The sequence below is a fragment of the Vitis riparia genome, chromosome 6 (genome assembly GCF_004353265.1).
Source record: "Vitis riparia cultivar Riparia Gloire de Montpellier isolate 1030 chromosome 6, EGFV_Vit.rip_1.0, whole genome shotgun sequence".
Classification (NCBI taxonomy): domain Eukaryota; kingdom Viridiplantae; phylum Streptophyta; class Magnoliopsida; order Vitales; family Vitaceae; genus Vitis; species Vitis riparia.
In genome coordinates this window covers 4,269,594-4,284,730 of record NC_048436.1, presented here as the reverse complement: position 1 = coordinate 4,284,730, position 15,137 = coordinate 4,269,594, and the positions used below count along the sequence as shown (strand labels likewise).

Sequence of the window (15,137 nt, the reverse complement as noted above, 5' to 3'; positions counted from 1 at the left end):
TGGATAATGACTTATTTTGAAGAGAAAGACTTGAAATTTCTTGTATTTTTAGATGGTTTAATGCATATAAAAATAAAATCTAAGGATATTCACTCTTTCTTTTTAATCAACTTCTCTTTTTTTTTTCTTTATATATATATATATAATTATAATTTTTAGATCGGTTAATTTCTTCTCATTCACTTTGTGTTAAGAGAAGTAATCATTTTCTTACCATAAGTTTGTAAAAAAAAAAAAAAAAAAAGGAAATAAAAATTTCAGTAAAGTCACCTGAAAACAAAAATTTAAATAATAAAATTAATGCATTTGAGGAGTCACTATACATTGTGGTGGCCTGACAATAGCTTTATTGTTACCTGTAACTTTCATTGATATGATCTATCATTAATACTTATGTTACGTGTAGTACATCCTGATGGGTCTTAAAACAACTGTGTTGTTGCCTGTAACTCTCATTGATATGGTCAGCCATCAACATTTATGTCATCAGGTCCTATACATTTAAATGATACTGATACATAACCCATTTTTTTCCTTCAAGTTGCAAACAATATTCATTTCCTGGTTATATATATAGGATTTTTTCCTTAGTATTTGTCATTAATTTATTGATCTTTTGTCTTTTTGCGGGTTGGTATATCATATTTCATTATCCAGGATTATAATCTAATGAGCTCGATATATATCATTAACCTGAAATTACACAAAAACCTTTTTACGTCAAATTTAATATGATATAACAGTTTTTATTTTAGTCTCATAAATGATTCCGTTTAGCCTATCTATTCCTCTTATTAGAAAATATGATATATATTTTTCTTTTACTTTTTTATATTCAAAGCTAGTTTATTTTGTATTTTTGTTATGTATGTTTGGTACTATATATGAGTCCTATGAATGTATCACAATCATAAAGCCCTAAAGAATGTCATATATGTGACATTTTAATTTCCTTTTATCACTCAATTGATATATAGATAATAAGAAGAAAAATAAATAAATAAAACAAAATAAGGGTCTATAGAAGAAGGTTTGGATAAAGATGGAACAAAAAAAGTATGGATATATTAAAAGAAGTCGCTAGTTGGTATATCATATTTCATGATCATGGATTATAATCTAATAAACTTGATATATATATTATTAATTTATAATTATATAATAAACTTTTTATGTCAAATTTATTATGATATCAGAGTTTAGTTTTAGTCTCATGGATGATTTGATTTGGCCTATCTAGTTCTCTTATTATCGGGCTTTGAAAGAGCCTTGTTTAACTTGTATTAGAAAAAATAAAATAAAATAAAAAAGAAAAAAAAGAAAAAAAATGATTCATATGTTTTTTCCAAATACGATATAGCCCAAATACAATTTATCTCATCTAATATTGTACTTTGTCGGTGGGAAACCGGTGGTAGGTTTGAATGTATAGAATCTCGTGGCCTTGCTATGCTATGTCTGGCCTTGGACAAAGACTTTTCAGTGGATCTCATCTACTAACGCTCAATGTGCATGAACATGTTCAAATTAAATACCATCCATATCCATATATTGATTTGACTACTTTTCAGCAATATTTAACTGTACACGTATAAAGGGTGCCTTAAAGATAAGATGGTTTAGAACTTGACCACATGTTAGATATAAATTCTGGCTTATCTTCTTTCACTTTGCAGCAGAATATCCTTTGCAGGAGCATGGAGATAGAAGTGGAAGGCGACAATGGTGGTGGTGGTGTTGGTGGTAATGGAGGAGGTGATCATGATCACCGGAGGTTGGTGGCTTACTTGGTTTGGGAAGACTTAACAGTGGTGGTGCCAAGCTTTCGGGGTGGAGCCACCAGGAGGCTGCTGCATGGAGTTACTGGGTATGCCGAGCCTGGTAGGATCATGGCTGTTATGGGTCCATCTGGCTCCGGAAAGTCTACTCTTCTTGATTCATTAGCAGGTTTGTTCTTTTTCTCTTCTTCTGCGAAATGATAGATACAATATTGCAATAGTATCTTCTGTAATTTTTTTTTTCTTTTTATTTTTACATATTTTCTAGTATTGATGAATTTGTTTGATTAGAGATATGTAAAAAAGTTAAATGCTCTTTTCTATTTCCATACGAGAAATAATATTTAAATTATTATAAAAGAGATTAGAGTAATTCTCGGGGTTTAATTCGGAGTTAGTGTTAAGATAAGAATTCAACAATTTTTTTAAAGAAAAATTTCTATGTATATATAATTATAAGAAGGATGTTTGAAATAAAATTAAAGGAAGAATAAAAGATTTCTTTTCTCTACATGTCACAGGTAGACTATCAAGAAATGTTATCATGACAGGAAGTGTTCGTATTAATGGGCAAAGGAGGCTGCATGGTGGTATTGTAAGTAACCCTGAACATTTTATCAATGAGAATTTTGAATCTAAATTGACACAAATTTTTGAATTTCATGTTGGTAGGAAGTTATAAATTATACAAAATAATAGGTATGAGAATTAATGCCATATTACTACACTGACAGTACCTAACCTAATTGCATTAATGAACTCATAAAGTTCATGTCCTTTGTAAAACGATGTAATAAATCATATAAGTAATTTTTGTAAAGAAGAATGAAATGATTATTTTTATAGATATTTAGGATTTATTTGATTATTTTTTTAAAAAAAATTATCAAAAAATAATTTTTTGATGACAATTCTTATAAATCATTCTCAATTATTTTTATGAGTAAAATTTTATTTAAAAACTAAATATAAAAAATAATTTTTTAAACTTATTTTCGATAAAAATATTATATACTCATATTATATGTATCAACCATCCGCTTAAAGTATTTTGAGAAATAATTGAAAATATAAATAATATTTTTAATAATATTTTTTAAATTATTTCTCAAAATGCTCTAAGCGGATGATTGGTACATATAATATGTTTCTACAACAAATTGTTTTTCAAATGATCCTTTGCTTCAAAGTCATTAGGTATTCCTAATTGTAGTAATTGTATTAGGGTGTGAGACATATGGCAGTTTAATTTTCCAAAATTTGGCATTTAAAAAAAAGGAAAAAAAAAGCTAAAAGAAATGGAAAGGAAGAGAAAAGATGGGATGCCATGCACCCCACAGTTCAATATGCCAACGTTGACCTAATTCAATATCAAGTTAAAGTAGTACACACACAAAAATAATAAAATAAAATAAAACAAACATCATTTTCAGCATTAAATTAAATGCTGAAAACTAGTTAGGAATTTATGTTCAAGGAACGCCCCACGTATCCAATTCCTAGTCCACAAAATTGGATGTTTCCTAAATCCTTCCGGAGGGTTTTGGGTTTGGTATTTTTTTCAAATTAAATTCAAAACATAATATTTAAAAAATAGTTAGATGAAGAAAATAATTGGAATTTTTTTCAAAAAATCATCTTGGGATTTTGGAAAACTTTATGCCAGAAAATGGGTATCTTAAGTTTTCTTGGATTTTAAAAAATTATCGTACTTAGAAAATACAATGGATTCTTCAATTATACCCTTTGTTCTACGGGAGAATTATGTTTTGGGGTAGATGGGCCCCCAAATTAACAAAAGGTCCATATAACTCTTCAAATTGAGCCCAAGACCCAATGAAAGTATGAAAATTGAGTTGAAGGATATCATCCTTCAATATTTTCAAAAATGCCCTTGATTTTGAGAAAAAAAATTAATATTCTTGAAAAATACTTTTATTTAATTTAATATTTTTTATTTAATTTAATATTTTAAAAAATACTTTTATGTAATTTAATATTTTTTAAAATACTTTTATTTAATTTAATATTTTTTAAAAATAAATTTATTTAATTTAATATTTTAAAAAAAATTAATTTAATATTTTTTTTAAATACTTTAATTTAATTTAATATTTTTGAAAAAAAAATTATTTAATTTAATATTTTTGAAAAAAAATTATTTAATTTAATATTTTCGAAAACTACTTTTATTTAATTTAGTATTTTTGAAAAAAAAAATATTGAAAAAAAATTATTTAACTTAATTTTATAAAATATTTTATATGTGTTCTTAAAGGGTATATTTATCCGTTATTATTTCATATCTTTCAATTCAATTTGAAGAGTTATATGAACCTTTTGTTAATTTGGGGCCATCTACCCCAAAAGATAATTCTCCCTTGTTCTACTTTGACCTCCTCCATTATGTAAATGACTCATTTTCTACATTAGCCTTTTATCTACTTAAATCATTTTTTTTTTTCCTTTTTCTCCTCTTTTATTAATGACAAATGTCTTTGTTATTGATATGATATTAGTAGTGAAATCAAGACTAATTCAATCTTTAGTATATTCCTAAGAGGAGGAGAGGGAAAGGGAGAAGGTGAATTGAGTGTTGGTTAAATTTTAATTTTGCAAAAAATTTGATGCAGTTGATGATCCTTGATGTCACCAATAAATATTAAGACAATGAAAGAAAATATACATAGGTAGAAAGAGATGCGAACAAAGCTTTTATAAGAGTTTAATAATGACCCTTGTCCACTCCCTTATACTTCTTCCCAAACATGAGGCGACTCTACTAAATCTATAACTTTTTAACCAAAACCCTTCAATTCTTCTGACTTAGATTAAAGGTTGCAATAGGCATTTACATGTTTCTAAGTGATCCCTTGTACTTAATCAAATTTTCCTCTCTCAAGGTACACCAAAGGAGTTTTCTAATTAAGATTGTAACCACTAGCTTGGGATTTAGAATGATAAAGGGGTAGCTAGGATCAAAAGGTGTATTAAATGAATTTCACAAGTTTGAGAGTAAATGCACTCAAAGAATTAAAATTTATCTATTTTCTAAATAATATAAATGAATTCCCAAAACTTTAAATAGGAATTTTAAGTTAAAAGTATTAGTTAGGTACAAATTAAAGTTACATTGGTTGACTTGATGATTGTTAAGATTGTAACCACTAGCTTGGAATTAAGAATGATAAAAAGGGTAGCTAGGATCAAAAGGTGTACTAAATGAATTTCACAAGTTTGAGAGTAAATGCACTCAAATAATTAAAAATAATATATTTTCTAAATAATATAAATGATTTTTAGTGGTTGGTAAGATTATAAATGAATTCCCAAAGCTTTAAATAAGAATTTTAAGCTAAAAGTAGTAATGAGGTACAAGTTAAAGTTACATTAGTTGATAGGATGATTGCTAAGATTGTAACCATTAGCTTGGAATTAAGAATGATAAAAGGGGGTAGTTAGGATCAAAACTCGCACCAAATAAATTTCATAAGTTTGAGAGTAAATGCACTCAAATAATGAAATAAAATTTCTTTTCTAAATAATATCAATGGTTGGTAAGATTATAAATGAATTCTCCAAGCTTTAAATATAAATTTTAAGCTAAAAATAATAGTTAGATACAAGTTATAATTACATTGGTTGACGATTGATTATTCAACTAGTCATTAAAGGTTATAGGAGATCATTAAGAGATTGCAGATCAATTGGTTGCATTACTGGTAGAGTAGTACCTCAAATAGTCAAGTCTTACCTTAATCGCTTAGTGACTATTATCTATTACCAACCACTTGCATTTCTCACTCTTGGTCAATCGATGCCCTTGAATTTTCTTATTTTGAAAATTTTCAAGTTTTAAGCTTCAAATCAAGAACAACCGACTACTTTTGATCTTTATATGATTTTTGATAACTATTTGAGCTTTAATCATGATAGATGATAGGTTATTTTTTGTTAATCCTCAATTTATCTAATTTTTAAATTTTAAGATACCTTACAATCCAATTGGATAAGAATTTTCTAAAAATTGTAAGACAAAGTGATTTTGAAAACATGCATATAATCGTAACTTAGTGAAAAACAAATATAACTTAAGCTTTCATGGTGCATGCTCTTTCATCCTTAATTCAATTTTTTTATTTTTTATTTTATCTTATAAACATTGATTTTTTAACCTTATGCCTTGCTAAAAAACAATCTAAACACTTGATTAAATTATTAACCTCAATTTGTTTGGAGATCATCAAAATTTATGATGTGAAACATTGAACTAACATTAGTGTATTTGCCTATTCCTTCCAAGAACCTATTAAGTCAAAGCACTAACATGATCTAGGGCCACATGATCCTCTAATTTTAAAGTTCTCCTAAATTAGCTCATGATACTTAGAGATTTTTGTTAGGGTTTTATTTTATTTTGTTTTGTTTTAAACTGCTTTAAAATTCACTAAAGATTGTGGACATGAGATGCAAGCGCATCTCCTATGAATTGTGCAACAAATATGTGACAAGTCAAATAAAAAAGGATGATAATAAGTGGGTGTTTAATAAAACTTAATACTTATTATTTAATAATTTAAATTAAATTATTTTTATTTGTTAAAATTAACTAAATTTTAAGTCATTAAATTGACATATTTACCATTTTTAATTTTAACTAATATTTATCCTTATTGATTTTAATTCATATTTATTTTTATTTATTTTTATTAATTTTAAGGAATAAATTTATTAATAAAACATCCATATTTGAAATGTTGTAAATACATAAGATGATCATAAAATATTTATTATGAAAAATAAGTTATAGATATGAAATTAGAATTCTAAAATATACTCTTACTTTGTGGGCAAATAAGGTAAAGATGATTTAGGATTAGTAATAAATTAACTGTTTTAATTTAATACTAACCAAAAAAGTTTAATCTATTTAAAAATTTAAATTATGTTATTAAGTTATATTAAATCATTAAGTTGATTTATTAAACTACCTCTAGATTATTGACATAATTGAGAAGAATGGATGGTAAATGAGGCAAAAATTAATTTATGGCCAAATTTGAATTAGAGAGTGTGTCCTCTTAGGGAGTCTATTAGAATATCTTATCTAAGGACATAAAATCTCTCTCCTTTATATATATATATATATATATATATATATATATTATTTTCTTATTTATTTATCATTTTTGAAAATGGGACATGCACACAAAAAGGAAGTCCATTTAGAGCAAAGAATTAGAGCATGACTCTTGACCAAAATGTTGTACATAAGATTAGCTTAATTAGAGCATCCATTAGATATTTTTGTCCTTATCTAAATTATAGCCTACAAGCATTATCAATACAAGATCATATTATTTCTTCAATTAGTACTTGTTTAGTTGTTCATGCATGTTAATAATTTATAGTTGTTAAAATTATTAGGAAATACCAAATTATAATAAAAACAAATCTCATATGCACCATGAATAAATTCAAATACAACTTACATTTAATTAAATTTTTATAATATTTAAATTGGACAAGAGTCATTATATTAAATATGAAATTTTATTAGTTCAAGTCAAAAATCTATAAAAAAGAGAAGGTTTATTTACAAAAGCAAAATCAAGAAACTAGCTAAAACAAAATGTTCATACCAACAAAAAAATTTAAATTGAAAAAAAATAATTAAGTACCACAAAAGCTTAAAATGAAGACTGATTAGGGGCAGGTGTCCTCTTGAAACTTTTGACAAGAGATAGGGCCATTGGGCTAAAGCCCGCGTATTTTATAACTGACAAAATTTACACGTCTTAGAAGTTGCTCCCTCTGAATTGAAATCTTGGCTCCACCATTACATCCATGCATGGATTTTTCTATATTTTTCTTTAACAACTTTTCACATTCTTGGTAGAATCTCACTCACCTATGGGAATTAATTAAGGAATGATGGAGTAGAGAAAGAAAAGAGAAAAAATAAAACTAGTAAATATAATTAGATAAAAACCATCTGTCATTTGGCAGCAAAGGGCTTGAACCAAGATTTTAAGATAAATGTGGTGGGTAAACAAAAGTTGGATTAATAGAAAAAGGATATCTCATTCTTTTTAGTCTCAAAGATATGTGAGCATGAAATTGGGACTAATTAACTAGAACAAAATAGACTATTTTCCCTTTCCATTGATGAATTAATTAACATCCCATTTCTTTTTTCAATTTTTTTTTTTTTTAAATGTGAGGTAGGATAGAAAAATGAAAAGAGTGGAGACAATATGAGATGAGGTATGGGAAGAGGATGGAGGAGAAAAGGGCAAAGTGGGGAAGCTTATGGTTCTTGGGTAGGATGACTTGAGATTGAAAAGACTAAAAGGGATAATTTCAATGCCTTTTGATTAAGAAAAAAAAGTTATAAAAGAAAATTTAGTTTCATTCATCTCTTTCTCATCCATTTTTGAAACTACATATTTCAGGCTTATGTGACCCAACATGATGTACTTTTGGGAACTTTGACAGTCAAAGAAACCCTGACTTACTCAGCCCATCTGAGACTCCCTACTACCATGACTAAAGAAGAGGTTAATGACATTGTAGAGGAAACAATCCTGGAAATGGGACTTCAAAATTGTGCTAATGGGTTTATTGGAAACTGGCATATAAGAGGTATTAGCGGTGGAGAGAAGAAAAGGCTTAGTATTGCATTAGAGATTCTAACACAGCCCCGCCTCTTGTTTCTCGACGAGCCCACTAGTGGCCTTGACAGTGCCTCAGCCTACTTCATAATTCAAACTCTTAAGAATACTGCTTGCAATGGAAGAACAGTCATCTCCTCAATTCACCAGCCAAGTAGTGAAGTTTTTGCTCTCTTTGATCACCTTCTTTTATTATCTGGTGGTGAAACTGTCTACCATGGAGAAGCTAAAAGGGCCGTGGAGGTACCAAAAATGCCCTACTATGATCTTTCGTACAATTTTTATTTTTACAATTTGGAATGGAAAAAGCTTTCAGAACTTCATTTTCTTGAAAACCCTGTTGATATCTTTGAAACTATATAAGTATAGTGAGTATTTTAATTGATTTTACAGCTTTAAAATGGAGAATTTATGAAGTCCTTTATGAAGAACAATATTCTCCATAGATATGAACTGAAGTACTAAAAGAACATGCTGAATATTAAATTTTACAGTTCTTTGCGGAGGCCGGATTTCCATGTCCAAGTCGAAGAAATCCATCCGATCACTTCCTTCGCTGTATTAACTCGAGCTTTGACACTATCAGGAACACTTCCATGGGATCTCACAAACCACATGTATGTAATTAGATTTAAAACTCTTTATTTTCTTGTTGAACATGTGAAAAAAGGTGAGCGGCTTTTGGCAGCCTGCAAAATGGGCTAGTTACTACCATCTGGAAAAAATTTTTAAAAGCAAATTCTCATTGATTTTTTCTTTTTTTTGGGTTTATTTCTTTGATTAAACTCACACTTTTCATTTTTGTAGTCACAGGAAATAAAAAAATTATCAGATCCTTTGATGAATATGGCAACAGCAGATATCAAAGCTACACTGGTTGAGAAATACAAGTGCTCCAAGTATGCAACAAAAGCAAGATCCAGGATTAGAGAAATCTCCGTCATTGTAACTGCTTCAACTATGAGCTTAAAAATGGTTTAAATTGTGGAGACAGTGGAAAATTCTGCAGATAAACCATGAAAAAAGATCAACATGGACAAACAAATAAGAAACATAAACGGTTGTCACACACACACACAATAATTATATACATATTTTCTGGAAAAAAAAAATTTCTCAACATTGGAAGATCCTTTATAGAAAACCATATTTTAAGAATAAAAAGGAGATGGGATCTTTACAAGAACCCCACCAAATGGATTAGTAAGATGCAAATTGCAGCTCCCAGTGTAAATATATATATTTGTTCATTTTTTCTTTCATGATTGACATTCTTTCTGCTATTTGGTGTTTGAAGAATTATCCTCTTTGGTGTTTGAAGGATTATCCTCTAGATTGTATTTTGATTTAAATACAAAGTGGTGTTTAAGGAGGTCTATTAGGCTTGTATACATTGTAGGTCCATTAGCTAAAAGCTTAAGTTTTTAGGAAAATTGATAGTTTGAACATGACCCTGACTATGTAAAGGTCCCGAGTTCTATAATTTGTGATCAGAATCTATGATTTGCCTATTTGAGTGTAGGTATAAGCGGGTTAACCTGGTCACTACCTAACTCCAACAATGTTAATAAAAGGTTCAGTGTCATGCCTTATAGCATACCTTGTCACTTACAAGCAGAGTTCACATTTTGTACAAAACTGATTAGTCTAGAAGATATGGGGTAATCGATTTTCTTGTACAAATATTATATTAAAAAAAAATTTTAGTCATTAACATAAAAACTCATTCCCAATTATATATATATTATCCGTTTTGAATTCAATGGACTTACACGACCTTAAAATAGTTCTGCACATACAGGAGTTCATTGCATATTGAGGAAATTCTTTTCATAGCTAACATTTAATATCACAATTATCCCACATGCAGATACAACAATCCTTTTGTTCCATAGGAATGTAGGGTCACTTAGAATACTCAAAGTACTCACTTAGAGTCCTGAAGTCACTCACAGTCCTACGCCCTGATGCCTTGATACCATTTAAAACCACCCACTCCATTATCTACATGGGAGATAGCCCGAGTGGATAATATCTACCTGGGTGAGATTGAGTTGTTACAATTAATGTATTCTTTGCTAATATATATCCTTTTTAGCTTCTTATGATATTCAAAACTTTATATGCTGTAGGATGGACTTGAGATAGAAAAAAAAGGAGGGAGCCAAGCAGGATGGCAGAAGCAACTTTTGATACTAACACAAAGGTCTTTTGTGAACATGTCAAGAGATGCGGGATACTACTGGATTAGGATACTAGTCTATACTGTCCTATCAATATGTGTTGGTACCGTCTTCTATGATGTTGGCGCTAGTACAGGATATACTGCTATCATGAGTCGGGTAAACTGTGGCGGTTTCATTACGGGGTTTATGACAATCATGGCAGTCGGAGGCTTCCCTTCCTTCATAGAGGAAATAAAGGTAGACTTCATTTTATAGGAAAAATGAGAACAGAATGATCCCAGTTAACACATACTGTAATATTCTTCTTCAGTATCGTTAGTCTTTTTTTTTCCTCTTAAAACAGGTTTTCAATAGAGAAAGGCTCAACCGGCATTATGGAAATGCTGTGTATATTGTATCAAACTTCCTGTCTTCCTTTCCTTTCTTGTTTGTTACCTCGTTTGCTACCATAACAATTGTCTTTTTCATGGGGAAGATTAGGTCTGGATTTAACTATTATATATACCTATGCCTTGTTCTGCTTAGCTGCATGGCTACTGTAGAAAGCTGCATGATGGTTGTAGCTTCTTTGGTTCCCAACTATATGATGGGAATCGTAGTTGGTGTTGGATTCAGTGTAAGAAACAACTACTTTCTAACTGTTTGATTTGATAATCGGCTTCGTTCTTTTCGTCGTCGTCTTTGGTTTATCACCATCCCCTGACTAGTTATTCTCTATGCAGGGCATTATGATGCTGGCATCGGGGTATTACCGAAGTTTAGATGATATTCCTAAGCCATTCTTGCGCTACCCGATTTCATATATCAGTTTCATGGCATGGGCAGTGCAGGTATCTCTTTAAGTAAACAAACTTGCAACATTTTTTTTTTAAAAGATTTAATTTGGCAACATAATGAAATTTCAAGAGCTTAAAAGTGTGGATGTTTATTCTCCTTATTCAATCTGTAAAACATAGCCTAATCACTGATTCATAATTAATGTTACAATGTAAAATGTAGGGAGTGTACAAGAATCTTCTACTCGGGCTTGAGTTTGATCCTATAATACCGGGTACCCCAAAACTGAAAGGCGAGGTGGTATTGCGAACTATGCTTGGAATTCCATTAAGTCATTCAAAATGGTGGGACTTGACTGCTATTCTAGTCATTTTTATTTCTTATAGACTTCTCTTCTTGGTTATTGCAAAGCTCAAGGAACGAGCTTCACCATTGTTTTGGACACTTCATGCCAACAAAATTCTGCAACATCTCGATAAGAAGTCTTCAGTGAAGAAGAAGCCTTCTTGCCCTTCCAAAAGACACCATCCTCCTCATTCGCTGTCTTCTCAAGAGGGCCTTAGCTCTCCATTAGCCTAGAAGCAGCAACAGAAACATATTGAGTAACTGCAATTGTTACATTTTATGGCAGCTGCTTATAACACACAAAGATGATCTTTGTCACCAACGAATTGCATATTATGATTCTATTGCCCAAATAAGGTTGATATACATTAATGCTGGCCAATTGCTTAAGAGTCTAAGCTTTCAGGGATTCTAACTTTGATATCTTAATTGTAATTCTTTAGGGATGGATGCTGGGGAAAATGTTTGGAATATTTCAAAGCGAGTTAGGCCAATTACCTTGCTTATTCCTTATTTTAATAGAAAGTTGTACAAAACTGTAGATATTTTCCAACTATGTGGCCGACTAGATCTTAGCCCTCAAGAATTGATTTTTCCACAGAAAATAGATAACTATTGTTAACTGAAGAGTGACAAAGTTTACCATATGATCATATGGCAATGAGGCATTCAAGGAAGCCATATCTTAAAGAGAACTTGACTGAAAAACAATTCAACCCACTATAATGACTTTCAATGACCACTCTCATACATTTAATCCGATGATTAAACCAATCATTATCCGTTTTAGTTTTGTCTATTGCCACAGTTCAAAGTTGGCATAATCATTAGCTTAATGTCAAGAATGTTTTTCCTGATGATTTTCTTAAAGAGAGAGTTTATATAGATCAACCACCTGGTTATGAAGACTCATTTAGACCTAATCATGTTAGTAATTAAACTACAAAAATATACAATTCATGGCAAGCACCAACAGCATTGTTTTTACCTAGTTAGTTGACGTCTTCTTCATTGTGGTTCCAGATGTAGTAAGGCTTCGCCTCGATGGCTTTATCACGGTTCTACCTATATATGTTGATGACATTATTCTTACAAGAAATGGTTCCAAGTCCCTTAATCCATTCTTTCATAAATTGCAGGAGTTCTCAATGAAGATTTTAGTCTTCTTCATTATAGATACTCCAGTGAATATTGGACAAAACTTTTCTCAAAATGGGAATAAATTTTCTAATCCTTCACTATATGACAGACTTGCTTCTCACCATTAAACAACCTGGCCTCACCTATCTTGTTAAATATTGTATTTGTCAATTCATGCAGTCCCCAAAGGGGAAGCTTTTTCCGTGCAGTCAAATTTCTCTTGCAGTACATGAAGGTACTCTTCATCATGGACGACGAAGTTATTCCTCAAGCAATTATCATCTCCATGCCTTCTTCGATTTTGATTGGGGATGGTTGTCGTCATACTCGAAGATCAACAGTTGGTTTTGTTATCTTGCTTGCCAAGAATCTTACTTGGAGTTCTAAAAGCAACACAACATTGCTTGCTCAAGCTGTAAAAGTAAATATCATTCATCTCTTGTCTGCAGAGCTGTCATATAGATAACTTTTCTTATTCGGGACTTAGGAGGTCCCCATTATGGTAAAATTATTCTCCTCTGCCATAACAAAATTGTTATCTAAAATTGCACTGTTATAAATAAAAAATAAGAAGATATCTTAAGGGGGCATAGGATAAGAATATGATGTTTCCTATGATTCTCTAGATAGAAAATTGGTTAAGTTTGAATAATGAAAGATAACAATTGATTTTAAGATTTTATTTTAGTCATCTTAATTTTTGTAGGTTAAAATTTTTGTCTGGAAACATTAGCATTAGTCTATGAAGGACAAACATTTAGAAAGATTCTAATTTGAAATCTAGAAAAGAAAAACAACAAACATTTAGAACTAGCGCATACAAATATATGTCACTTTACTAAAGTAAAATCTCATTGTCACAACAAAGTTTGACTTTTATAAATGATTTTACAAGAAAATCTCGGATTTATTCATTAGAAGAAAATTCCAATGCTTTTGGCAAGTTTAAAGAAGTGAAAAAATTTTAGTCACAAACAAAGTGGTTGTAATATTAAAATATTGAGATATGCTAGAGAGAAAAATATAACTCTAATAAATTCTATAATTATATCATAAGTGGAAGGAATTCAATGGTAGTTGATAGCTAGTTATACACCTGAACAGTAATTGAAAACAAAAATAGTATGAAAAGTGTAAGAATCATGGTTAAAGTCAAGTCCATTCTAAATGCCTTTTAGGTTGTACAATATTCATATTTACAATATGACTTATGAAAGCAATTTTTGGGAGAACATCCTAGAAATCATGGTATAGACTATAAAATCTAGATATTTCTTTCTCATAGTTTTGGTGTATTACATATTAATCCCATATATTAGAAGAGCCGGAGATCCATGATAAAAGCCAACTTTATATTTTTGTTAGCTATAATAAGGAAATTGATTGAGATTTTTGATCAGTTTTTAAAGGATGAAATTTGGACATAGACTCATAAGAAAAATATAAACAAACAAAAAAATGAGGAAAAAAGAGTTCTACTTGAAAGAGTTTCTAGAAGATAATGGGCATTTGAATGATTCCATGGCAAATATGCCTTTATCAAGCACATTAATCTTCTCCTATTAGAAATTCTTCTTCACAACTAGAGGACAAGAGTTTGAATTACAAGGATGTTTAAAACATTCTTATATTATTTTTACACATTTAAAGATTATGAAATTACTAATGATAGTTTAGTTAACTTTAATTTATTTATATACTATGACCCAATTTCATACAAAAAAACACCAAGTAATGAGAGGCTAGGTGGGTTCAAATAGAGAATAAAGAAATACAATTAATGGGGAAAAATAATACATGAAAAGAATCCAATTAAATAATAAAAAGTGGGTGTTTAACATTAAGTATAAAATGATATAAGGTTGGTCGATTTAAGACAAGGTTAGTAGCAAAAGACTATAAATAGAAGCTGTATTGATTAATTTTGAACTTTATATGGTTGTCAAACCATATACCATTCACACGTAGTTGCACTTATAGCTTTCAATAGGTCAAAAAATTACCAAATGGATATTAACTCATCTTTCTTATATGGTATACTTGAAGAAGTTTTTTTTAGCAATCACTAAGATATATTAAGAAAGTGTAAGAGAAGCAAGTTTATAAGCTTAATTAGACATTATATGGATTAAAGCAATTATCACTTTTCAGTAGTATTTTCTTGACCACATACTTTAAATCAAGTCAAATTATAATGGTAATATAATTATTGACATACAAGTGTTGTTAATGAAAAC

General features: G+C 29.8%; 1 protein-coding gene across 2 annotated transcripts; it reads left to right on the top strand.

Moving 5' to 3' along the window:
• The first annotated feature begins 1,628 nt into the window (after positions 1–1,628).
• Positions 1,629–12,313, top strand: LOC117916465 (ABC transporter G family member 12-like). 2 transcript variants are annotated; one of them, XM_034832520.1, is made up of 9 exons: positions 1,630–1,947; positions 2,300–2,373; positions 8,234–8,695; positions 8,947–9,069; positions 9,260–9,397; positions 10,585–10,875; positions 10,982–11,254; positions 11,361–11,468; positions 11,638–12,313. In XM_034832520.1, the coding sequence occupies exons 1-9, from the start codon at positions 1,635–1,637 to the stop codon at positions 11,992–11,994; spliced, it is 2,139 nt and encodes a 712-aa protein (XP_034688411.1). In that variant the 5' UTR covers positions 1,630–1,634; the 3' UTR covers positions 11,995–12,313. The 2 variants fall into 2 exon arrangements, with proteins under 2 accessions (XP_034688412.1, XP_034688411.1); XM_034832521.1 differs by lacking the exon at positions 10,982–11,254 and having other exon boundaries at positions 1,629–1,947.
• Positions 12,314–15,137: the final 2,824 nt, after the last annotated feature.